The 26,308-nt window shown below is 53.9% G+C and overlaps 1 protein-coding gene across 5 annotated transcripts in view; it reads left to right on the top strand.

Moving 5' to 3' along the window:
* Positions 1-26,308, top strand: part of ZNF185 (zinc finger protein 185 with LIM domain) — a 73,094-nt gene that overhangs the window by 14,713 nt on the left and 32,073 nt on the right. The window contains exons 2-16 of one of the 5 annotated variants that reach the window (XM_017849800.1): positions 1,228-1,312; positions 1,499-1,622; positions 1,927-1,992; positions 3,866-3,904; positions 4,020-4,097; positions 4,801-4,890; positions 5,722-5,811; positions 7,070-7,153; positions 7,453-7,491; positions 8,909-8,992; positions 15,235-15,321; positions 18,565-18,669; positions 19,756-19,854; positions 22,991-23,086; positions 24,633-24,722. In XM_017849800.1, coding sequence (XP_017705289.1) covers positions 1,279-1,312; positions 1,499-1,622; positions 1,927-1,992; positions 3,866-3,904; positions 4,020-4,097; positions 4,801-4,890; positions 5,722-5,811; positions 7,070-7,153; positions 7,453-7,491; positions 8,909-8,992; positions 15,235-15,321; positions 18,565-18,669; positions 19,756-19,854; positions 22,991-23,086; positions 24,633-24,722 — 1,205 coding nt within the window. In that variant the 5' untranslated portion in view covers positions 1,228-1,278. Of the gene's footprint in view, positions 1-1,227; positions 1,313-1,498; positions 1,623-1,926; positions 1,993-3,865; positions 3,905-4,019; positions 4,098-4,800; positions 4,891-5,721; positions 5,812-7,069; positions 7,154-7,449; positions 7,492-8,908; positions 8,993-15,234; positions 15,322-18,564; positions 18,670-19,755; positions 19,855-22,990; positions 23,087-24,632; positions 24,723-26,308 lie in introns of all 5 variants that reach the window. The other 4 variants (XM_017849797.1, XM_017849796.1, XM_017849799.1 and 1 more) reach the window with 4 other exon arrangements.

Genomic DNA, 26,308 nt, shown 5'->3' with positions numbered 1-26,308 from the left:
ACCCTGGAGAGAAAGGCTCTTCTGCTTTGTGACTATGCCAGCACAGCCAGGGCCCTGCTTCCTGTCATGCTCACAAGCCTGAGCCCCCAGTCTCTCTTTTGAGGCCCAAGGGGTCGGCTGTGGCCACTCAGGGCTCCCAGCCTGGAGAGCCAGCTTCATCACCCTGGACCCTCCTCTGGAGCAAATGGCCCTTGAGACCACCACAGCTAACCCTTCATGGGCACGGGAGGGCAGCACTTGGCTCAAGGGCAGAGAGGCTGAAGGCAGTGTGGCACATTCTGGGCAGCACGAGCAGCATCGGGCTCAGGGGGCAGAGCAGGGCGAGAATACACAGAGGAAGAGGAAGCAGAGCTCAAGGCAGCTATGGGCTAGGGGCGTAAGGAAGCCCTTACCACAATGCCACACTCACCTGGTCCCTGAGGGCCACTAGGATTTGGCAGTGGGGCCCTGGGCTTTCCCCACTAAAGGTGGAGCCAACCCATGAAGGAAACAGGGCTGCACAACCCAGACCATTCTTGTGCTGTTTGAGGACCACCCACTGCACCTCTCCTAGCAGATGACTTGAGAGCTACTGCTGCTTGGCTCCTGTTCAGGTGGTGCCGGGCACTTATAGGAACATTGGCGCATTCCATCCTCACAGCAGTCCTGAAAGAGAGAATTTTTTTTTAACTATCATTTTACAAATGATGAAACTGAGGCAGCTCAGAGAGGTTAGCTGAACTACCCAAGGTCTGTCAGAAAACTCCTAAGGGGTGAGAGGCAAGGGCCAACCCCAAAGCAGCTGGTCCCCTTGCCTGTCCCTCCCAACAGGCCATCTGCCTGCCCTGAAGCTGTTCGGCTTTAGATGCACTCTGTCCCACCCTCTGAGTCCACCGGTGCCAGCTATCTCCCCCACACTCCCCAACCTGAGCCAGGCCGTTAGCACTCTGTAGGAGGGCTCATGTTCTCCTATTATCAGTGATCGCTTTGAACAGACAGTCCCTGGCAGCCCCTGAGCTCCACATTCTCTACGTGAGCAACCCTGGGCAGGCAGGTGGGTGTGCCGCTGGGCAGCAGCAGGTACAGTGAGTGCTTGCCCCCGGCTTCTGCCCATACTTAGCACTCCACCAACGCTTGCCACCCCCGATGTGCAGAGGGCAGTCTGGATGATCTTGGTGTACCAGGACACATATGGTCACCTGCAAGACACTACAAATGAATGAAGTGACAGCATTTGCTTGCCTTTAGCCCCAGAAGCCCTGCTGAATCAACTGAGAAGAGACCTGCGGAGCAATCACCATGAGTATCTCAGCTCTTGGAGGCAGCACCAAAGGTGAGGCCTGGGCTCCCCGGTGTCCCGGGCTCTGCTTGGGGCTGTTTTCTTCCAAGCCTGCCCCTATAGGCCGCAAGCACTGTCCCAGCAGCAAAGGGAGAGCAGCATACTGGGAGGACTGGAACGGAGGCCGAGGGTCCTGAGGCTGCGTTCCTCTTTTGAGGCTGTTGGCTTTTCCCACCACAGGGAAGCCTCTGCCACCAGGTGAGGAGGAGCGCAATAACGTCCTCAAGCAGATGAAAGTGCGAACCACGCTGAAGGGGGACAAGAGCTGGATCACCAAGCAGGATGAATCGGAGGGTCGCACCATGTAAGGCAAGGAGGCCGGGAGGGACCGCAGCAACGTGGGGGCGTGCAATCCGTGGGGGCCTGACCATACCTGGGGATGCAAAGGGGCTTCCACCGTTTAGAGCTCCACCAGGCCATGTAGAGGGCAGAGCATGGGAAAGGCTATCCAGCAATGTCACAGGGTAGGAGGGCCCCTGGCTGCCTGGGAAGGAGAATATGAGGCACAAATGGCAAGACTAGCTGGGCAGCCTCTAGGATGGAGGCCACAGGGTGGCAGGTGGCAGGGAGTCTCGGAGTCACTCTTTCAGGATGCCTCTTTCCCCCAGAGAGCTGCCCTCAGGTCGGAGTCGTGCTACATCCTTTTCATCAGCTGGGGAGGTTCCGAAGCCCAGGTAAGAGGTGGTGCTCAGGTGGCTGGTGGGTCAGCCCCAGGGACTCTCCTGCAGCTTGGGGTCAGCCCTCAACAGGGAGGGGTGGGCAGTCCACAGGGGACAGGGATGCAGCCCCAGCCAAGGGTCTGCAATGAGTAATTTGAAAACTGCAGGAAGGGGAGTGTAGGAGTCACTTAGTCCAGGCCCTTGGCCTTGCTGTGTGGCTGTGGGGCAGCTGACTTCCCTGCTGGGCCTCCATGGCTCCAGCTGTTAACTGGGATTGAAGTTGTCTTTAAGAAGACGATTATTCTTACCTCCCACCCATTCCCTGCAGGGAGTGAGACTGCCTCTGAGATGCTCTGGGCAGCTTCCAGAGTCACAGTGACTCACTCCTGCAGGTCGCCCTGACTGCTTGAGTGTACTTGGGACTCGGCATGCCTGTAGAGAGGCATGAGTTTGCTCTGTCTCCCAAGTTTATCGTGACATATTTTGTCAGCTGACCAAGGAGAACTGGCTTCTGTCTCTTTTGGGGACTTTTCCATAACAGTGTCCAGAGGGGCTCTGAAGCGTAGGCACACCCTGCTGGCATCTGGAGGAACTGCTCCTGACAGAGAAAGGGAACTGAAATTCAGGCTTGCTCCTTGCTCCAAACAGCTGACAGGTGGCTTCTCAGGGGGTGGTAGAGGCAGTGGCAGCCTCTGGAAGGGAGGGCCTCAAGTTTACAGCCGGCACACAGGGCTGCCTTTAGTAACTACGGTCTCTCTATCACCCCTCGATGACTCGGCTCCCACTACCTGCCAGGTCCCATGCTGGGCACAGAGGATGCAGTAGTGGCCAAGACAAAGGCCCTGTCTTCGGGAAACTGACATCCCAGCAGGGGACTCAGACAGGACCCTAGTAAACAGTTGAATACAAAAGCGAGAACCCCCACATGTGCCTGCAACATGGCCACCTCTGGGAGGCTGTCTCCTGTTAGGGATGGAGATTGTGGGGATGGAGACTACTGGGGCTGTGTTGCCCTTGACCCAAACCCTGATGCTGCAGCCCAAATCCCGTCCATTGCAGGACAGAAGGGTCTACCCTGACCCCTTGACTCCTCCCCTAACTCTGAGGAGGACTCTTTGCAGGGGCCCTTAACTCCTGCCCCTGAGGCCAGAACTTACAGGCCGACCACCCCCGGCTGTCAGCTCTCTGCCTGCTCACCTTGGCTGCCCCTGAGTTATCTGAACCCCTCAGTTGCTGCCAAGCAGAAGGTCTCAAACACCTGGAGCCTAATGTTTCCCAGCCACTGAACAAGCTCTGGCCATGCCCTCTCCTCTCAAACTTCCACCAAGACTTGGGGTGTGGGCATGCAAGGAGCTGGAGCAAAAAGGGCCCTGAGGGACAGGAAGGGGGACAACTGACTTTGGCTGGCTGCTGCCTGGGCTCTCACCCTCAAGTCCTCATGCACCTTCCTGGTGGAGGCTGTTGAGGGAGATCAGGTCAGGCCCCGGGCTGAGGGGAAGCCTCTGGCTCTGACTGGGGAGCCTCCAGCCTGCACTGGTTCAGCCCCAAGCACAGAAGATGGGATGGCTGTTAGCTGAGAGGAGCGCTCCCTCGGCGCAGCACTGGGGCCCGGCTGGCCAAGGAGAAGCTGGACTTTGGAGAGGCCATCAACCTGCCATGAGGTGTCACGTTGGGCACTTTTCCTGGGGGAGCATGAGGGAAATAGGCAGAGCGGAGCAGACACCTGACTGGGGGCACAGGGGCTGGCACCCCTCGTTTCTGCTGTACTGGGACACCTGGAGCACTTGCCAGCCAATCTTATTTGCTATAGTTAAGGGCAGGGTAAAGTAGGATGACCTGAGCCCTCCAGCAAACCTTGCTTCACTCCACCCCTCCTTCCCTTTGGCAGGCCTCCGAGCACAAGGGCTCCCACTGGCTACATCATCCGGTAAGTGACCGCAGGACTCTGCCGGCCTTCCTGTGCCCACTCGTACCACCCCTTGACTTCTTACCCCTCCAACCCCTCCAGGGAGCTCACCAGCATCTCCTGGGCTCTCTTTTAGGGGAGTGTTCACCAAGCCCATAGACAGCTCTTCCCAGCCCCAGCAGCAGTTCCCCAAGGCCAACGGGACTCCAAAAAGGTGTGTCCATGGGGTGTTGGCCAGTCGGCCAGTGGGGAGGTGTGAGGGCCTGGTCTGGGCTCGTGGCAGAGAGAGCACTCTGCCTGTCAGGAGTGTGGGGCCTTGGAGGTGCCAGCTCTCATCCTGTGTAGGGCAGGATCATGGAGAGCAGGGTGGGGTGGCCAGAGGAGATGGGTTGGGGTGGGACTGGCAGTCCCAAGTGGATGTGTGGGTCTCTGGGAGGTCCTGGGCCACTAACAGTGTCCTTGTCCTGGGGTCAGTCCTGGCTACTGGGACAGAGAGGTGCAGGAGTTTGAGAGGGGCTGGGTGTAGAGTCTCCCTAGCCTGGCAGTGGGCACCCTTGACTTGACTTGCTGATGGCATTGAGAAGGCTGAAGTTGCATGCAATTCAAGCACCTTGGCATCAGACATTGCCTGGGGCTCCATCAGACTGGAAAGGCCAAGGGGACCAGGAAACAGGAAGCAAAGACACAGGCAAGAGCCCGCTGGGCTGTTCCCTGAAGCTTGGTGGGATTTGCCTATGCAGCAGGGGCTGCCCTGTTCTGAGCAGCACAGTTCTGGGTGTCTGTCAGGGCCAAAAGCAAAGAGGAAAGGCTCCCAGGCAGTTCCTGGCCCACCTATCACGTGTCCACTGGGCTGTATGGCCAAATCTGGAGGCAGGACGGAGCCTGCAGGTAGATATATGGAACATTCTCCTCTCTAGTGCTGCCAGTCTGGTGAGAACTGCTAACACTGGTCCTCCCCGCCCCTCCTCCTCTGGCTACAAGATGACCACTGAGGATTACAAGAAGCTGTGAGTATGCAACACCAGGCTCACCGTGGTTCCCTCCTCCAAGGAACAAGTCCAAACTACTCTGGGTCCGCTGAAGGCAGCTGGCTACTTGCCTCCGAGCGCAGCCCGGGAAGTCCCGCCTGCCTGACACTCCCTGCCAGTTGCAGCTGTGGCCTGGAGCCACCAGAGGGTAACAAGCCCCAGAAAACTGGATGGCCGTGCACATTGCACGTCTAATCTGAGGCAGAGGAGGGACTGCAGGAAGCTTGTAGGAGGGGCCCCACAGATCTGGGGAAAGGATCATGGGTCGTGAGGCTGCTGCTGGCTGGCTGTGCTTCCTGGGCTTGGCCCTGCACCCCGCCGAGCCTCAGGTGCTCTGCCTGGCTGCACTGGGCTGGGGGCCTGGGGATCCTCAGGGTGCTGCTGTCAGTCTGAGCATCGTGTGCCTAAATCTGAGCTGCTTCTTGGATAGAAACCTTTGGGGTTCCCCTTCGTGCTCCCCTTGGGGTCCCTTTCAAAGCCCCCCACCCCCCACTGTATGCTCAGGGAGGGGGGTTCTCTGGACAGAGGTGTGAATTGTGCCTGTAGCTCCCAGGGGACCACATCTTTCTGTTGTTTGTCCCTTGCCTCCATCATCCAGGGATGGGGAGCAGCTGGGTAACCTTTCTAGGGAAGGAGAGAGGCTCGAACAGGGAGGGATGGGAGAGCTGGCTCTCAAGGAGGAACAAGTGGCATGAACTAAGGCCCAAAGGCAGAGATACTGACTTGCCTTGTCACTGTTGTTGAAAGCCAGGAAGCCAAGCTGCTGAGGGTGGCAGCCTATGACAGAAAAGCGCCTCTCCCCTCTCTTAGGGCACCCTACAATGTCAGGCGCAGCTCTACATCAGGGGACACCGAGGAGGAGGAGGAGGTGCCTTTCTCCTCAGATGAACAGAAACGGAGGTAACGGAATGGTGCCTTTTGGGCATCCCGGGGGGCAGGGCAGGAGCCTGAGTCTTCGAAGACTGCTGGAATGAATTGAACTGGTTGGGGTGACAAAATGCACAACACGTAGGCCATCAGCGGTAGCCCATGGAGCATGAGAATAGGGGTCATTCTCTGAGTGCCAGAACCACCCACTCAGTGTTGGGCCAGCTGAGGGGCCCTTGACAGCCTTCTGTGGGGTAGAACCTACATACTGTGTGTCCAGGGAAAAACCACATTTGGAGACTCTTCAGGGCTCTAAATCGGTTTGTCAGAAAGGGCCCTGAGACAGTTGGACAAAAATATTCAGGGAGAAGCCACCTGCACAGTACCCTCTATCTGCATGATCTGCATGCCTTGGGGGCAGGGGTTGACTCCACAGTTCTGAATGCCCCTGGACCCCAAACTGAGCCCCAAGCATGTGCAGCAGTGGGAGTGTGCCCCATGCTGCTGAAATTCTACCCCAGTCTCTGCACCAAGTTGCCCTCATCCACACAGGCCAGCAAAGTTCCATGGACCCTTGCCCTTCCTCAGTCCTTTGTCCATGGGGACTGACCACACACCACCCAGTACTGGTGAACTGTGACAGGGTTTGTTAAGCACCTTTTGTATGCCTTCGGCTTGGGGCCTGTACAGCAGTTGGGCCCTGAGGAAATAAAGCCCTCTCCTCTCTGGGCTCAGCCAGCCACCAGTTCCATATCTGCTGACCCATCTGTGGCACAGGAATCACAGCAAAGCCCCACTGCCAAAGGCCCTGGCAGATTGGCTATCCTCAGGGGATAGTTCACAGTGGCAGGGGCCCCCAGGCCTGGGTGGAGCAAGGAAAAGAGCCAGAAGCTAAGAGTGGCCTAGCATTGAATGCCAGCTCTGCCACCTGCTAGGTGAGTGCTCTTGGGTAAATAATGAAAGCTTCTTGGACTCAGTTTCCTCATCTGTAAATCACAGAGGATACTAGCACCTACTTTCCTGGATTGAGAAGAGCAATAAACCAATGCGAGGACATTGGCATCTGGTGCAGAGCTGGGCATATGCCACACACTTGATAAACGTGGGCTGCCCTTCCTTCAGTTTCTACATTTCCTTTGAATAGTCCTTGGAGTAGGTGCAAATCTGGTTTCTCCCATACCTTGCCTCCCTGGGCTGGCCCGGAGTCATCCCGAGTCCATCCCAGGCTAGGATGGCAGAGCATGTCCAGCTTGGCACCCATCAGATGCTCCCCCACCCCGTGTCACCCCAGATCAGAGGCTGCAAGCAGTGTTCTGAGGAGAACAGCTCCCCGGGAGCACTCCTACGTCCTGTCGGCAGTCAAGAAGAGCACTGGGTGAGTTGCCACCAACTGGCTCCAGGCTCTAGGACAGCTCTCCTCTCCTCAGAGCTCCAGCCTTCTCTGGCTGATGAAAGGGTGGGTGGAGAGATCACTCCCAAGGGCCTTCCTAGCTGAGCCTTCTCAGATTCTCAGATGTACTTTCTAGAAAATGGAGAGGTCTGGTGGCTACCACCAGGGAAGGTGAAGTGCCGGGAATGGGAGAGGACCCAGGACCCTCTGGGGTAGAGCAGTCTTGATGTCACCTGCCCACGGGCTCTGCTCAAAGCTTTGCCTTTCTCTTTCGTTTCAAGCAGTCCTACCCAGGAGACACAGGCGCCGTTTATTGCGAAGAGGTAAGTGTCATCAAGGGACACCTTGGAAGCCTGTTACTGGCCACAGGAAGGCCTTCCGTCAGCTGGGGTGTAATGTGGGAGCTGTGGAGAGGGGATGTGGATGTGGGGGACTACTGTCCCTGAGCAGGGGAAGTTGTGAGGGGCTGGGGGCTTCTGTCTGGAGGCTGTGGTAGCATATGTGGTAGCATATGTGGTCAAGCTCTTCCATTTGCCAATGGCTAATGGGGCTGGGCCCCTAACCCAAGATGGAGCATTTCCAAGGCCCTCTGGGAGTTGTTCCCCTGCCCCTGTTGCTTGCCTCTTGCCTTGCCTTCTGCTGCCACGCAGGATCAAAACCTGGGCCATCAGGAGAACTTCCCCTGGGAGGTGAATGTGACATTGGAGATGGGCCCTAAAGGGTAAACAGGGCTTAATAGGGAATGATCAGAACGTTAGGACACTCTAGCTGACTGAGGGAGAGGTGTCACCATTAGTTGAGACAGGGCACCTTCTGGAGGAGGAAAATATTCGGAGGAAAGCAGGAAAGAAAATTCTAGAAAGTTGAATTTGAGGGACTTCCAGTTGAGTGGACAGGGAAGGCCTCTCTCCATGCTGAGGTGGCTAGCTGGGGACTGAAAACCCAAGAGAAGACAGCATGCCAATTGCCCCAGGCAGAGGGCCCCATGGTGCCCAGGCCCGGGGTGGGACTAGCTTGCTGTGTTGGACGACCGGAAGGTTGGCAGGAATACAGAGAGCAGGGATGGGGGCAGCACAAAGGAAGTGACAGAGAATGGCGGGGGTGGGGGGTCTTCCTGGCTCCATTTGGTTCCTGTGGTTTCTGTAACACAGTACCACAAACTGAGCGGCTTAAAACACCAGAAAAGGCTTCTCTCCCGGTTCTGGAGACCAGAAGTCCAGATCAAGGTGTTAGCAGGGTGGGTTCCTTCTGGAGGCTCTGAGGGAGAAACCGTCCCAGGCCACTCTCCTGGCTTCTGGTGGTGGTTGGTGATCCTTGGCGTTCCTTGGCTTGTACCTGCATCACTCCAGTCTGTGCCTCTGTCTTCACATGGCCTTCTCTTCCCTGTGTGTCTGTGTCCAGATTTCCCTCTTCTTACAAGGACAGCGGTCATTGGATTTAGGACCCATCCTACTCCAGTATGACCTCATCTTACCTGATTACATCTGCAAAGACCCTATTTCCAAATAAGGTTACAGTCACAGGTTCCAGGGGACGTGAATTTTGGGGGGACACTATTCAAGCCAGTATGCTGTCCTTATCCTGAGCTGGAATCACTGAATCCCCAGCCTGGGCCACCTCTTGGCCGTGATCCTGAAGGGTTGGGCCAGTTAAGACACCACTGGAAGCATGTCCTTCAAGGCCTGCAAGCTCCAGGGCAGCCAAGAAGACCACAAGCACCATTTCTCTTCTTGCTCAAAGGGTGGAGGTGGTGGAAGAGGACGGGCCTTCTGAGAAGAGCCAGGACCCACCTGCTCTGGCAAGATCCATTCCTGGCCCAAACAGGTAATCCATTGCGCTCATCTCTGCCTAGGGCTGGTGGCTGCTATACCTGCCACTCAGTTACTAAGGAACCTCAGTCAGGGCACCTCCATGCTGGGCTTAGAGATCAGTGTCTCTATGTGTCCAGTGACAAGATAGGACAAAGAAATCAGTAAGGGCCCATCTGGCTGGATGTCCCAGGGCTGAAAGGAGCAAAACAGTCCAGCCTCCCGGGAGAGAGCACCTGGCTCTGGTCTGTTGAGTATGTATCTGTGTCACCTTAACCCTTGCACCACTGAGCCTGGTGGCAACTTGAACACCCCAAGAAAAAGTACCATCCTTGGGGTTTGAGAGGACCAGCCACCATGGCAGTAGCCTGCCATTGTCAGACTTGCTCCTTGCACTCCAATAAGTTAGCCATGTTCAGCATGCCCAGGGAGGAGGCTCTGACATCTCCAGAGCCTCTCACAGCCACCTTCTTTGCCAGTGCAGATGAAGGCAGGATCAAAGCGTCTCAGGCAATTTGGATAGGGTGCCTGCCGAGTATGCCTAGACCCGGTGGGAGCCAGGAGCTCAGGTGGGTGCCGAGAGCTGACTCTGGCTTGTGAGCGGGTGTGATGGCTTCCCGCCAGCCTAGCTGGCTGGTTCTGCCAGCTGGAGAGGGTGTGGCAGTGGGATGACGGGGCAAGGACAGGCTGAGTGCTGGTGATCTCACTCCAGGAAGGGCTGTGATTTGTCCTGATTTCTGATCCCTGAGAATCTGGGCAGATAATGGTGCTCTCTTGTCTGTGGACAACTAACACCTTCCTGTACTTTGTGCAGAATGGTGCTACCAGTCCTGCAGGGAGAGCCACCACTCTGTTGTCGCTGCTGTTTAAAGTGCCTGCTGGATTGAGACCTTTGCTCAAATCTAGGTCTCCTAAGAGCTGCATCTCTGTAGCACCCTTGGAAGACCCCTGCATCCAGAGCGGGAGAGGGCCTGTCCCTACAGGTCACTTCCCAGGCCCCCAAGTGCTGTTCAGGCTCTCCTAATACCATAGCAATCCCCCCATTTGAGCTCCACAGCCATTTATAGACAGGTGACCAGTGTCCTCAGGGTTACTTCCTCCGTGCTGCGAGGGAGACAGAAACACTGACAGAGGGAGCCAGGAGCAAGAGGCCAGGTCCCTCCATGGCCCCAGGCAGCAGACTGCCAGGGTGCTCCTCCTTTTCACTCTCTCCCTCTTCTTGATTTTCTCAGTTGTCTGACTCTCCCCATAAGAACTTTGGTCCATAAGAACCTTAGAAAATGTGGAAAGGAAGATTTGAGAATTCTTTACAAGGCAATGTCTAGGGCAGGGGTCCCCAGTCTTTTTGGCACCAGGGATTGGTTTCGTGAAAGACAGTTTTTCCACGGGACGGGGCAGGGGATGGTTTCAGGATGAAACTGTTCCACCTCAGAATCCACCTTCATCATCATCAGGCATTGGATTCTCATAAGGAGTGCACAATCTAGATCTCTCACATGTGCAGTTCACAATACGGTTCGTGCTCTTATGAGAATCTGCTGATCTGACAGCAGGTGGAGCTAAGGCAGTAATGATCGCTAGCTTACTTCCTACTGTGCAGCCTGGTTCCCAGCAGGCCACGGACTGGTACTGATCCTCAGGCTGGGGTTGGGGACCCCTGATCTAGGGAGCTTGGCAATTGAGGGATATGGGGGCAAAGGCTGGGGGGCTTAAACCACAGAAATTTATCATCTCCCACTTCTGGAGGCTAGAAGTGTGAGATCAAGGTGATGGCAAGATTGGTTCCTCTTGAGTCTCTCTCCTTGACTGGTAGACTCCATCTTCTCCCTGGGTCCTTATGTGCTCATCCCTGTCTGTGTGTGCCTGCATCCTAATCACTTCTCGTTTTTTGAGACAGAGTCTCACTCTGTCGCCCAGTCTGGAGTGCAGTGGCACAGTCACCACTCACTGCAGCCTCGACCTCCCAGGCTCAAGAGATCCTACAGCCTTAGCCTCCTGAGTAGCTGGGACTATAGACACATGCCACCATACCCAGCTAGACTTTTTTTTTTTAATTTTTTTATTTTTTGTAGAGACAGGGTTTCATCATGTTGCCCAGAGGGTCTGGAACTCTAGGACTCAAATGATCCTGTCTTGGCCTCCCAAAGTGCTGGGATTGCAGGCATGAGCCACCGCGCCCAGACTCTAATCACTTCTTATAAGGACATTGGTCCAACTGGATTAGGGCCCACCCACTTCTTTAAAGGCCCTGTCTCCAAATACAGTAACATTCTGAGGTCCTGGGGGTTAAGACCTCAACATAGGAATTTTGGGTGGCACAAGTCAGCCCATAACAGTATACAGTTCTCGTTTCTCCTTATTTCTCTGTTAAAGAAAGGCAATGAATGGATTCAGGTGCCTTTTTGTTTGTTTGTTTTTGAGATGGAGTCTCGCTTTGTCACCCAGGCTCAAGCACAGTGGCGTGATCTCTGCTCACTGCAACCTCCGCCTCCCGGGTTCAAGCGATTCTTCTGCCTCAGCCTCCTGAGTAGCTGGGACTACAGGTGTACGCCACCATGCCTGGCTAATTTTGCATTTTAGTAGAGATGGGGTTTCACCATATTGGCCAGGCTGGTCTCAAACTCCTGACCTCGTGATCTGCCCACCTTGGCCTCCCAAAGTGCTGGGATTACAGGCATGAGCCACCACGCTCAGCCTCAGGTGCCTGTTAGAAGATAATATAGGAGGCTGGGCATGGTGGCTCATGCCTGTAATCCCAGCACTTTGGGAGGCCAAGGCAGGAGGATGGCTTGAAGCCAGGAGTTTGAGACCAGCCTAGGTAGCCTAGCAAGACCCCATCTCTACCAAAAAAAAAAAAATTACAAATTAGTTGGGAGCATTGATGTACACCTGTAGTCCCAGCTACTTGGGAGGCTGAGGTGGGAGGACTGCCTGAGCCCAGGAGTTTGAGGCTGCAATGAGCTATGACTGCATCCTTACATTCTAGCCTGGGTGATAGAGCAAGACCCTGTCTGTAAAACAAGACGAGAAAAAGAGAGATAATGGAGGAGAATTAGACTGTGCTGTATTATAGATTTAAGAGGCACTTTGACATTTATTCCAAAAAATTCCTTTGGATGTTTAATACCTATCATATGGTTGTCGTTGCAAGGTGGCTTTTTAAGTTTGCTCAGGCTGCCATAACAAATAAAGGCTAGAGATTCAGGGTCCGGGGCAAGCTCCCAACAGGAGGCTCAGCTTGACGCTTCTGATAGTTCTTTCCTCCAATTCTGCACTCTCAATATTTGGAGCTCACCCAGGCAGCTTCCAGGAAAGCTGCTGGCTGATCCTGACCCTGGAGGGCCGTCTTCTCTGACCCTACCCCGTTAGGTGCTGCACTGGACCAGGCAACCACCATCAGTACTCCCAGGCCCAGCTCCTATCTGCCTGGTGTCTGAGAAGCCCAGCCCCTGAGGAGCAATGACTCAACCAAACTCAGGGTCCTGCAGCATCTCAGAAAAGGCTGGTTTGTGGCAGAGTGGAAGAGGAGAATGTCACAGCCTTGTCCCCAGGCACAGACCCAGCGAGGCTATCCTCTCCCCACCCCCTGCCCTGCCCTGTCTCCTTTAACTACAGTGTAAAGGTCAGCTCCTCATAACTCTTGTCCCCCTTGCAACCTGCACCCAGTTTAGGGACCCTCTCTTGGAGCACCCCTTCTCGACACCCCCAGACCTGGCTGCTTTACCCGCAGCTCTGGTCAAGCTTGCCTCACCTGACCAGGGCAGGGCCTCCTGGGTCCTGGTCCTAGGCTCTGCCCAGCTTGCTGCCTGGCAGAGCGTCTGGGGAGCAGGGAGTAGGAGCACAGCTTCTGGCACGGCACAAAACCCGGCTTTGCATCGAACTGACTGTGTGACCTTGAACAAGTCTTTTCATCTCTCCGTGCGTCAGTTTTCCCGTGGGTAAAATAGGGAGAGCAGTAATAGCTACTTCCCAAGGCTGTCTCAAATACTAAATGAGATAATGCACCTGAAGTACTTACCACAGTGCCTGGGTGCTGGTATCCTCTGGGGCTCCCAGTCATAGGCGTGCTGAGCTGCGGGACCCTTATTCAAATACAGGAAGAGATCAATATCTCCACCTGCTGGCATTTGAGGGAAATGCGGCCAAAGGCAGTGAAAAGATAGTATCCTTCCGCCCCACATCCCCGCCTCCTCACTCTTTGGCAGGATGAGTCATACACTGGTTGGCACAGGCCACAGTTGCTCACATTCCCACAGGTGGCTGTGATCCGTTTTGGGCCTCAGGCTTCAGCAGATGCCTGCCTCTCTTCCTTGAGTGCCTTTCAAGGGTGTGCAGCCTTCCAGCGTGGTCCTGGACTTCAGATTGGACTAGAGCTCTCTGTGGTTGGGAGTCTGGGGAGGTGGTGGGGTAGCGAGTTGCAGGGGAGGAGAGACCCCTGTATTAGTTCACTGGAGCTGCTGTAACAAGGTACCAGAAACCGAGTGGCTTAAAACCACAGGCATTTATCCTCTCACAATTCTGGAGGCTGGAAGTCAGATCAAGGTGTTGGAAAGGCCATGTTTCCTCCAAAGGCTCTGGGGGAAAATCTGTTCCATGCCTCTCTCTTACCTTTTGTTGCCCGTGATCCTTGGTGTTTCCTGGCTTGCGCCCACCTCACTCCCATCTCAGCCTCTGTCTTCGCACAGCCATCTTCCCTCTGTGTCTGTCCAAATTCCCCTAGTCTGACACCAGTCACTGGAGCAGCCTGGGGTGACACTTTGTTCCCATTTCCTCTCTGACAGAGCCAGAAACGCCAGTGAGAAAACATGTTGTGCTTACCTGTGACATCCCTGTTCCCTGGCACCACCTGCTTTAAATGAGGCAGCCAGGGGTTTTATACTGTCATCCTAAATGACATCATCCTCAGCAACGCCATCATCGTTATCACGAGACGAGATGGGGAGAAGTCAGAGCTGTCTGTGTGGGGCCTCCTGGCTTTCCTGATGGGAGAGGCCTTGTCCTTGGTAGCCCTTCCATTTCCCTCTGGTCACCTTGAGCGCTCCAGGCCCTGACCAGGGTGGAAGTGGAGGGACAGAGATGAGCAGCCCGCTGACCCAGCTCTCCATGGCTCATTCCTCACTTTCACCTTGGCCACTCCAAACCCGACCCCTCCTGGGACCCCTGAGTGGCTTCTTTAAAGTTCCAGTCCGATCCTATAAACCTCCCACTCCACTTCAAGCCCATCCTGCATCTTCCTTTTGCCATACCAGATCTAGTCTGTACATTCAGGACCCCTGCCAGCCTCTACCTCCTCCTCCTCCCCTGATCTCCCTTCAGCGGGCCTGGGTCAGGCTATGTCTCCATAAAGCTTGTCCACTGCTCCCATGGCTAAACCTGTTCTGGGCCCTGCAGCACAGCAAGGTCAGTTTCCATGCCTCTCTGCCCCTGTCTGACTTTGCTGGGCCCAGAGCTTCACCAGGGCAGGCCTGGGACTCAAGCTTGTCTGCACTTCCAGTGCCCAGGGACAGTCAAAGGCAGAAGTGACTGCAATGTGGCTTGGAATTAGGCTTTGCTCCATGGACCTGAGGAGGTCTAGTTTGGGGTGAAGGGTCCACCCCCACAAAGCCTGGGAGCTCTATATTCTCTCTGGCCCTGGCCACACCATGGCCAAACCTGCTGGGCGTCATGCCTTGCAGTACACCCAGAGAATGCATCAGATTTGGAGGGATGTGTGTCTGGGGTGGCCTGTGGTCACCTGGGGGAGGCTTCTGAGCATGGCTGGCAAGAGGAAAGCTCAAAGGGGCCCTTTGTCCTCACCCCTGAGTCTGCGACATCCCCTCCCACTGGTTTTCATTCCAAATTTGGTCTGTGGGTTTTCTCAGTCTCTCATACCCCTCAGTCCCTCCCAGCCCATGAATGCAGAATTACCCCCTGGCCTCACAAACGGCCACTTTGGATGCCCTAGTGGGGCCACAGGCTGGGGTTGCTCCTGCAAATGGTTGGTAGAAACACAGGTTGGGAGGTTTCATTTCTACCCAGAAGGGCCCTTGCTGTGCCTGAGGGAGGGTTGGGCTTAGGTCAGGGGTGGGAGACTGGGGAAGTGGCCTACAGGTCAGGGGCCCGAGCTCAGCTGCAGCACCAACAAGGCTCAAGGTCAAGGAGGAGATGACAGCAAAACAAAAGGGGGCAGTGGGTCTGGGCAGCTCACTGCACTCACCAGCCCGAGAAGGGGAGACTTCTCTCACCTGCAATCCACTGGGTCTCTCCTTTGGCCCGCAGCTCAAGAGGTGAGGAAATTGTCCGCCTGCAGATCCTGACACCCAGGGCAGGACTCCGCCTGGTGGCCCCAGACTTGGAAGGCATGAGGTATGGGGGTCCTGCTGCTGTCCTGGCTCCCTGCACATCATTCTAGAGATGGAGGCAGCCATCTCAGGATGCAAATGATGAGGCCTAGGGTTGACTCTGCCACTGTAGGGCCAACAGGTTGATGGGAGGCATGGTCGACCTGGGTTCTCTGCCCCATCTCATTCTTTCACTCAGAAAACCATTATGGAGCAAGCACTTGGTCTGTGTAAGGACACAGGCCCGACCCTGGGACACAGTAATGAACAGGACACCCTGGCTGGAATTGTCATCTGCCTGGTGGGGGAGGCAGATGCCGACATAAGCATGAACGAGGTCAGCCAGAGATGCTGTGTGCCAGGAGCCCCTGGGAAGTGACAGTTCAACCCTGCCAATCCCTGAAGATGGGACCAATCAGCCGTGCTGGGGATGTTGGTGGGGGTGGGAGGAGGATTGGGTCTAAGGAGCTCATAAAGGCCACTGAGGACATTGCCCTGCCTGTGTGAGAGGGCCACTGGGAATAGAGGGGGGTCATTCTATCCCTCCCACTGGTTTTCATTCCAAATTTGGTCTGCAGGTTTTCTCAGTCTCTCATACCCCTCAGTCCCCACCAGGTCATGAATGCAGAATTACTCCTGGCCTCACAAATGGCCACTTTGGATGCCCTGGTGGGGCTACAGGCTGGGGTTGCCCCTGCAAATGGTTGGTAGAAACACAGGTTGGAAGGTTTCATTTCTACCCAGAAGGGCCCTTGCTGTGGTCAGAGTCTACAGCTCTCCACGCCACTAGGCTCTGTGCTGGGGAGGGGTGGGTCAAGGAGGCCACAACCAGCAGGGAGCACGAAGGTCTCAGCCCCTGCCCTGGGGTGGAGGACAGACAGCCACGTGACATGCAGGCAGGATTCAGGGGCTGGGGTGGAGGCTAGGAGAGATCCAAGCAGGAAGACTGGGCCCCTTACCTTGTGAAGGCCAGAGACTGGGGAGAGAAGCGGGAGTGTACACTGAAGGTCATCCCTTCATCCCTGGGGTGGCAGGAACTTTGAGCAGAGGCCTCTCAACAGTGTGGTGGGTGGGAGTGCTTGAGGAGAGCTTCCTGGAGGAAGTGACATCCAAGATGAGTCCTGAGCAATCTCTAAGTCCCTTTACTCTCCTCCTTGGCTCCTCCCACTTTTAATTCTGTCCCCAAGGCACCAAGTCCTGTCCATTTTATTTTAGAGATGTTTCCATGCCTATTGCTCTGCCCCTGGCTCAGGCCTCCACTGCCACTCACCCAGTTGTCTGCAGCCGTTTCCTACTATCCCATCCCTGGACTCCCTTCCACATCTACCTGGGTGATGTTTTCAAAGGGCAGAAGTAGTTATGCCAGCTCTCTGCACAAAGCCCTGCAAAGCCTCTCCCACTATGCTCTGCAGCCTGAACTCAGTACCTGGCCCCACCTGCAGGCTCCTCCCTCCCTCCCTGGGCCTTTCTCTGTGCAGGCTGGAGGCTTTGCCTGAGATGCCCTTTCCCCTCTTCATTTTTCTGTTCCACCTGAAATGTCCTCTCTTCTGGGTCACCTCCTTCTCCTGAGTTTCTTTTCCAGGCAGCATCTGAGGGGCTTGTTGATTCTGCATGGCAGCATCCATTCTGCATGGATGTAGATACAATCATTATGCTCATTTTACAGATTAAGAAACTGAGACCCTGAATGGTTAAGTAACTTGCTCAAGGTCCCATGGTCCAGAGCACGCAGATCCGCCCAGCCTGCCCTACTCCCACCTTCCACCTTCTGCACCATAGCTCATTGTACTAGTCGGGGCAGGGAGCAGGGGGACGGAGAGGGATGATTGAAAGAGTTGGCATTTGCTGAGTGAGCTCATTTGATGAGTATACTCGTAGGCACTGAAGTCAAAATTTCCAGGAGAGAGGTATTTGAAGGTTTGTGATTGAGGTTTGAGAGAGTGATCAGGGCTCAAGAGCTTTCCATGTTATATGCAGACAGAATAGAGCTGAAATCATGAGCGTAAACTAGCTTCACATGGGGCTCATCGCGAGCCAGTGGAAGCTGGGCACTGACCTCAGTATGCAAGTGGCAGCCACCTGGCCAGCCCTCCTGGGGACAGCTGGGTGAGGGCAGTCACTTCTCACCATATTGAGAGTGAGCCTCCTGAGGGCCAGTTGGGAGGTAGTGGGTGTGCAGGCCAGTACAGAGGAGAGGCGGGAACAAGTGGAGATCACTGCTTCAAGGGTGGCAGTTGACGCCTTGGGAGGGGAGGAGACAGCCCAGCAGGTGGTGGAGCACGTGAAGGGGAGGAGAAAAAGGCAGAGACCAGGTGTGTGGCCAGGGAGGTAGGCAGGTCGTGTTGACAGGGTCAAGGGAGGAGGGGTGGCGAGAAGGCTGGAGTGGCCCACTGGGTCAGCAGTGCTGAATGGTGGTTTGAAATAATGATGGGACTGTCCCTCCTGGAGTTGACAACATGGGGCTCCCTGATGACCTGAAGGAGAACAGAAGGGGGCTTAAATTAGGAGATTAGGATCAGTCTTACACCATAAAGGGATACAGTCCAGAACTCTGAAGTCAGTCGGGCCTGGATTCGAATCTCAGCTACTCCTCTTATTACCTGTGAAATTTGGGGCAAATCACATGGGCTTTGTGTGCCTCTGTTTGCTCATCTGAAAGATGGGCATGGGTGATAACAGTGCCCATATCCTCGGGTTGATTTGCAGAGTTAATGCTATAAAGTCATGAGAACAGGCTCAAATGCTCAATCAACAGTAGCTATTGCCAGGCGCAGTGGCTCACGCCTGTAATCCCAGCACAGTAGCTATAAAACAACAATAACAATGACAACAACAACAACAACAACAACAACAAAAACAAACCCAAAAAACAGTAGCTATTACTAATGAAGTTTTGAGAATTGGCCAATCTGTCAATCAGCAGGGTTGGTTTGTTTGTGGTTTTGTTTTTGAACAAACGTTTCAGGTTCAACCTCCCAAGTAGCTGGGGCCACAGGCACACACCACCACTCCTGATTAACTTTCAAAAATATTTTTGTGGAGATGGAATCTAGCTATGTTTCTCAGGCTGGTCTTGAACTCCTTGGCTCAAGTGATCCTCTTGCCTCAGCCTCTGAAAATGCTGGGTTATAGGTGTGAGCCATTGCGCCCAGCCCAGTAGCAGGTTTTAAGCTCCGTGGAGACAGCTGGCATTTGAGGATGAGGTAACAGCCCACACCTGAGTGTGAATGGCTGCTGCATAGTTAACTTCCATTTATTTCCTCCATAGGTCTTCCTCAGGCCACAAAGACAAGGAGGCCCCCTGCTCCAGAGAGCTCCAGAGGGACTTGGCTGGCGAGGAGGCTTTCAGGGGCCCCAACACAGATGCTGCAAGGTAACTCAGTGCAGGAAGCAGACACTTCATTCCCAGAACATGGAGCCCACATACACCCAGCTGAAGGACTTCCATGGCCTCTGGTGCAATGTCAATGGATGCAGCTGGGGCCAGGATGGTCCTGCTCCCGCTGTTCCCCCGGTGCCTGGGGTAGTGCAGGTCTTTAATGAGCATCTGTTGAAAGAAAGAATGAACAAATGAATGAGGCCTGGAGTGGGGTAGGTCCCTGCCATGATTCCTCAGAGAGCCAGTTGGAGAGCAGGACCAAACTCCAGGGCAGGCTATCCCCAGCTCCTGGCCTGTGCTGGGTTCCTTCCATTCCCCTGAAGATTCCACACTCACTATGCTTTTACTGCAGGACAAAGCAGCCCTGCCAATGGCCAGGGCAAAGCAAGGCCTCCAAGCTGGCAGTCTGGGAGAGTCAGTGACCAAAGTATGTGGGCCCCCATACAGCATGTAGCTGAGACTTTCAGGATGACCTGTGGACTAAGGGAGACATTATGGCAAGGGGTCAGGGGTCCAGGATGGGAAGTTGGAGCCATAGCGGTGGATGATGAGTCCAGATGGGATGATTGTCCCCAGTCGCTCTACAGCCAGCCCACTGACCTGTCTTCCAAGCCAGACCAGTGCCAAATGTGTCTGGTGAGCAGTGGCTGCAGGCTGGGCATTTCCTCAGTGGAAACCTGGTAGCCAGTTACAGCTAAGAACCCACACACCCGTCTTCTCAGTGTGGATCCCTGGAGCCTCTAGCTGGGACCCTGAGCCCTGGGAATGAGGAAAGGAATCCCTCTATAGCTTATTACCAGCCCCACGTCTTGCCCCTTGCTCTGTTGGCAATCAGCCCCCACAACGAACTGACCTCCTCCTGACTTTCCACCTTGCTCCCAACCAACTCATCAGGTTTGGAAAAAATACAGAAATGCTTCCTGTTAGAGTTAACTTGGGCTTGGCTCAGCTCTGGTCAGAGCAGCACAGAGTAGCAGCTAAAGGCCTGTGCTTCTGGACTTGAGGCCCACTCTCATAGCATCTGGGTTAGATGAGCTCAAAACGCAACCAGAGTCAGCAAATACTCACTTCTCATAACAGGTCAAGCGAACAGTTGAGTGATGGCAACGTGGGATCCGGAGCCACGGGCTCCTGGCCTGAAGGCTTGGCTGTAGTAGACATCGGCTCTGAGAGAGGAAGGTAAGCTGCCCGGGGGAGGCAGGTTCTCTCATGCCCCTGGTGACAGACCAGGGTCAAGCTGCCAGGCTGCTTGGACTGCTGGGGGTGGGGCACTGGTCACTTCCTATGACTCCTGTCTATTGCTTCTCCCACACGCCCACCTTCCACCACATCCTGTGTCCTTGGGCTTTCCACTTCTTGGAATCTTGTTCATTTTTTCTGACCCCTGCCACTGGCCCTCAGGCTCCTCCAGAGTAGGCACTAGGCCCACTCACAGCTGGAGGCCCAGCCCCCACGTGGTGCTGGTCCTGGGCTGGTCAAATAAACGTGTGGGGAATACATAGAGGGACAAACTAATGAGTGAATGACTGAATGATGGAAGAGTCGGCACCTTCTTACCCTCGGTTAAGCTCTGAGGACCAGCTAGGAGGCCCTTTGCTCCTGCTTTCTCCCTTCTCTCCTTTTCCTGCCCCACCCCTACCCCGGCCAGCTCTGCTCTGAGGTTCAGGGAGAGGAAAAGCAGTAGCCCTGGAGAGACCAGTGTGTCCAGCTGGGCTCTGGCTTCTTGGACCTGGATCAAGTCAGGGGCCACTTTCTCAGGTGATTTGGGGAGTGGCAAGGTCCCACTTGTCCCTAAGTGGTTCCAAACCAAGCCTGAATCATCCTTGGGGCAAAGGCTACGTATGCAGATGATGGCATAAATAGTTTAGCTCCAAATTATGCCAGAGCCCTTCTTCAGAGCAGATAGCTAGGGAAGAGTGGCAAAGCCAGCGTCTGCAAAGAGCTACAACCGCAAGATATCATCTGCCTCCTGCATCCTACTGCAGTCTGGCCAAGGAGGGAATCCTGTAGGGAAGGCCCTGCTGATGCTTTCCTACTTCCCTCAGCACACCCAGGGCCCCTTTCCCTCACTAACTTCAATAGTTTGCAATTCATGCCTGGAACCAGAGCCTGGCTTCTAAATTCAGGCCCACAAGTCAACACAGGAAGGGGACAGCAGGTCCTGGCCTCTGAAACCACTGTCTCTGAGCAGGTCCAAGGAGAAGCCACCAGAGACTCTGTTCTTTGAGCTGCCACTAATGGGGAGGACTCCGCTAGAGCCCTGTCCACACAGCCTGCATCTTTTTGCCATCTGCAGAGGTGCTGGAGGGATCTTTTAAAAAATAAGCTAGATCACATTTCTCCCCTGCTAAAACCTTCTAGTGGCTCTCCATTTTCCTTAGAATGAAGTCCCAACCCTTTCCCATGACCCACTGGGTCCTGCATGGCAGAACCTTTGGCCTTTTATCCAGTTGGGGCTCCCCATGGTGGTGCAGCTTGACCGGCTCTGCTGACGGCTGTCGCAGAAGGGACTTCTGGTCTACTGTGATTGGGTGGCTCTTGTCTCCTCCCTGTCACCCCGCCTGCTTATACACCCTCATAACACGAAGGCTGTGCTGTTCTCTGTTTCCTTAAAGTGAAACCAGGCCTCAAAGTTACTTGTAAAGTCATCTGAAGAATCTTCTAGATTTTCACAAATTTTAACCCAGTCTTTTACAGTTGTCTTACCTATATAGTCGTCCCTAGGTATCTGTGGGGGATTGGTTCCAGAACCTTGCTCATATACCAAAATCCATGCATGTTCAAGTCCTTGATATAAAATGGTGTAGCATTTGCATGTAACCTATGCACATCCTCCTGTACCCTTTAAAGCATCTCTAGATTATTATAATACCTCATACAATGTAAGTGGTATATAAATAGTTGTTATACTATATTGTTTAGGGAATGATGACAGAAAAAAGCCTGCACATGGTCAGTATGGATGCAACCATCCTATTTTAATTATTTTTGCCAAGTCCCTCCCCTCCCCTCCCTCCCTCCCCTCCTCTCCTGTCTTCCTTTTTTAGACAGGGCCTTGCTCTGTCACCCAGGCTGGAGTGCAGTGGTGTGATCACAGCTCACAGCAGCCTCAACCTCTGGGGCTCAAGTGATCCTCTCACATCAGCCTTCCGGGTAGCTGGGACTACAGGCGTGTACCACTGCACCTGGCTAATTTTTGTATTTTTGGTAGATATAAGGTTTTACCATGTTGCCCAGGCTGGTCTGGAACTCCTGGGCTCAAGCAGTCCACCCACCTCAGCCCCACAAAGTGCTGGGATTACAGGCATGAGACACTGTACCTGGTCCCAAATATTTTCAATCTGAACTTGGTTGAATCCACAGATGTGGAACCCACAACATAGAGGGCTGACCACACACTTAGTTTGACCATGATTTTCAACAAACTCCTTTATTGTTTTTCCAAAGGAAAGGTTGTTTCTCATGGAAACAACCACTCTCCTTTTCCATTCATTTTCATGGATTTACTTAATCATTGAACTTAGTGATTCTTCCCCATTAGAGGCAGCTCAAATGACTAAGTTACTGCCCCAGGGGCCTTTCCTTGGACCTGCTCAGAGACACTGGTTTCAGAGGCCAGGACCTGCTGTCCCCTTCTTGTGCAAATACAACTGGCATAAAGAGGTTTGGGACCAAACAAGAGTGCCTCTTAGTGAGTGTGCTGCTTAGTGAAGGGCACAGACTTGTATAGGCAGTGATTGTTCAGCATGCCGTGAGCATCAGTCTGCCTGGCTTACAGAGACACAGAGAATGTGACTCAACCCTGTGAAGGTTGGGTAAGACATTCGCCACGAAATCCATATTGAGTGGGTGAATACAGGTGGACTGGGAAGGAGCACTGCTTCTACAAACAGCCACAGGGCCCAGTAGTAACAGGAACACATTAGCACATGTTATGGCCCAGGTATTATTCAAAGTACTTGGCATCTATGAACTCATTTACTTTTCTCAGAATACTTACGAGACAGACATGATTAGCATCCCTATTTCATTGACGGTAAAATTGAGGCCCAGAAAGAAAGGTCAGGTAACATGCCCAATGTCACACAGCTGGGTGACAGCAAAGCCATGATTTGCAATGCCAGGGAGCAACCACTATGCCACAGAGCCCCAGGTGTCAGGCTGCCTTGAGATATAAACATTGTTCCCCAAACATCCATTTGAGCAGCTTCTTGGTCCTCATCATCTGTCAGGGGTAGAAGCCACTCTCTCGGGAAAGGGTAGACATACAGACACAAAGTCCTGAACCTGGACCAGGTTTGGCCTCCTTTCACAGGCTGTGTGCAGCTGCTAGCTTTGCCTCTTTCCTGGAAGACCAGGATGGGCACAGTGCCAACTCTCAGTCCTGCAAGCCTGGACCAGCAGCCATCAGGTAAGGTTAGGGTCACTGCCCTAGTGCCCTATCCCATTGCCAGACACAGCCTTCGGGGCTCAACCTCAGCTACAGCGCCCCAGGATTCCCCTCGAACTTCTCGGCTCCATGCCACTTTCACATCAGGTGATCACAGCAAGACAGGGAACTCCAGGGGGAGCCCTGACCAGGGGCAGTGGAAGAAGAGGGATGGGTGATATGTCCACTCATCCAGAGAGCCCAGCACCAACCTACATGGACCCAAGCTGAGGTGGCAGAGAGGAGGGCATCGGAAGGCAGAGCCTGGGAAGAGATCCTGCTAGGAGGTCTCAGAGAACCTCTGCTGTAGGGACTACTGCCAAGTTTAGCAAGCAGGAGTCAGGGAGATTCCCAGGGGCAGCCAGCATTAGAGGGCCCAGTTCCCAGGAGCACATGACCAGTGGCTGGGATGGGCAAATGGCTCCTGGGGCACAAAGGTACAATGGGAAGAAGCTGTGCATTCCCATGCTGTAGGCGTCTGCCTGGTTTCACCCACCAATCCACCAGTGGGCATGGTCACTTTGCTGTGGGTGTGAGGAGCATCTGGCAAGTGCTAGTAAGGAACAATCTTTCTTGACTCCCACAAACCCTAAGGAGGTGTAGGTCAGGTAAGGATACGTCATGCTTAGGGTCAGGTTCCAGCTGCAGCTCAGGGCTGAGGGGAATGGTTGGACATGGGGCAGGGAGCTGGAAGAACACTCGAGAGATAGCAGGTAAATGAGACATGGCTTTACTCAGCAGCAGCTCTCTTACATAGCTTTCTCAAACTAGCTTTCAAATCATTAGCAGCTTACTCTCACACTGTCTGCCCTGTCTTGGCTGCTTAGTCCGATGGCCCCCACGCACAGCTGCGCGGCCAGCTCTCCCTTGCCTTCAGGGTCAGCCGCTTAATTCTTTCTCTTCCTGGGCACGGGCAAACCAAGCTGTGTCCTGGTTCCTCTCTGTCCATCTACAAAGACAGACAGCTCTTGCGCTGTCTCTTTCTCTGGGTTCCCACGCACCCACCATGTCAAGCCATGATGAGCTGAGCCAAGCCCCAAGAGACATGTTCCCTGTACACAGCGTCAACAGGGCAGTTATACCTTTTACAGACAATAGTGGTTTAGAGCCAAGTATGAACTTACACAAACAGGTTATATAAGAAGTGGAGGTGTGCACTTGTGCACCAGACTCACTTGAGTCATGCAGGCCTGGATATCCCCCTCTGCCTATTCCTTGACCAAAGCACATCCATGTACCTTACAGGATACTAGAACCCAAAACCAGGAGGCGACTTCCCCAGGGAACCCAAATTGGTCAGGGGCAGTGCTTGCTCTTGAACTCAGGTGCTAAGGCCATGTCCAAAGCTGACATGAGGTTGTCACACACAGTGGCATCAGTGCCACACTAATGCCAAGACTGAGACACCAGCCTTTACTGGAAGACACAGTTTCCCCCTTTCTGGTGAGAAGGCAGCCTGGAGGGGGAAGACCTGGGACCCAGCCTTCTTTGGCCTGAGATCTCAGTAGGCCTGTGTTTCCTTCCTCAGCTCCAGTGCCACTTCAGTCTCTGATGTCCCTGCTGATAGGAAGAGCGACAGCACAGCAGCCCGGGAGGATGCAAAGGCAGACCCAAAGAGGTAAGGCATGAGGAGACAGTGCTGAATGAGAGACGCAGCTTGGGCTGTGTGTCCATTGGCCTTTGGCTGGGAAGGTAAGGCCAGCAAGGTTGGTGAGCTGGCCTGAGGCACATAGCAAGGGCAGAAGCCCCAACGGGAACCCTCTGGCTTCTGGGGCCAGGGAGCTTTCTACTAAACTCTGTTGCCTTGGCCAGGAAGTACACCATACTCAGAAAGGGTCTTTCAGTCAGCAACCACTCTGACAGCACCTGCCTTTTGCTGGAGGCTGGAGCACACAGACAAATCAGAAACACCGCTGCCTTCCAGGAGCTCCCAGGCAGGGGGTGGGCAAAGGCTGGTTCAGATTAGAGCAATACATCAGCGCTAGAGGAGGGGAAGGGGGCTTCATGGGAAGGTGGCCTTTGAATGGAATGTTGACAGGTGAGGAGGAGTCTTTCAAGCAGAGGGAACAGGATATGTAAAGGGCCCAAGAAAACCTGGTGTTTCCTGGGCACTGTATGTCGCTGGGTGTGGTCAGCGATGAGTGTCCTTGTCAGGGAGTGCTGGAAGAGGAGGCTCAGTGAACTAGGTAGGGCTTGATTGGCCTCTTGTACTGTGATATTGGAGCCTACTGTGTGCACAGCCCTCTACTCACAGCGTCTCATATGGTTCTCCTCACAGTCTCTCAAAGGTTTATGCCTAATTACAACAAAATTCAAAAGCCTGGAGCCTAGGTCTCTGTGCCTCCTGGGAAGGATAGTGCTCTAAAGAAAACAGCCGCAGCTGAGATAGAGTGATGATGGTGAGGAGGGTACGACTTAGGGGGGTGGAAAAGGCAACTCAGGCGAGCTCCTCTAAAGATGAGAAGGAGCCAACTCCAGAAAGAATACGGTGGAGAGAGCCATAGATAAGGAACCACAAACCAAATAACCCTGAGATGGGAATATGCTTAAAATGTTCCAAAGGACAGAGTGGCTGGAGCTTGGCCAGTGAGGAGGGCCATAGATGGAACAGGGCCTTGGTAAGCCATGATTAAGAGATTGGATCTTATTTAAAGTTTTAAGCCAAAGGGGAGTCTGATGTGATTTAGGTGTTTAAAAGGTGAATGCATGTTTGCATTTTCATACCACATTGCTGTTGCTTTTTTACTTAAACCAAGATGCTGGGGGCTGGGGTGGGCAATGGATATCTAAGGTATGAGGCCTTAATATATTTCTTTTCTCATTCAAATTGCACTGACAATTAACAATCAGAGTGAAAACAATAGCTGACACCAATACTGTGCTGTGCCAGGTGCCTTACAGCCTTGCCAGCAACCCTGTGAGATGGGTAAGGTGGGAAACTGAAGCACAGAAACATTACGTGACTTAGCCAAGGCCTTACAAGTGGCAGAGCTGAGTTGCAAGGGAAGAGGCTCTAAGAAAATCCTCAGGAGAAACTACGAAAAATTAGTTTATGAAATCTTGTTTTTGGAGCCTAGTTTCAAGACCCAGAATCAGTAACTTACAGCTGGTTAACATGGTTAACATGCTGTGTGATCTCACCTTAGTTCTCCCCAAACGTGGAAAAGGATAAGGCTTCTTCTTATGCAGCTGACAGAGGAGAAA

This window comes from Rhinopithecus bieti, unplaced genomic scaffold (assembly GCF_001698545.2).
Source record: "Rhinopithecus bieti isolate Rb0 unplaced genomic scaffold, ASM169854v2 scaffold_33379, whole genome shotgun sequence".
Taxonomy (NCBI): domain Eukaryota; kingdom Metazoa; phylum Chordata; class Mammalia; order Primates; family Cercopithecidae; genus Rhinopithecus; species Rhinopithecus bieti.
This window is presented reverse-complemented; position numbering and strand designations above follow the sequence as displayed.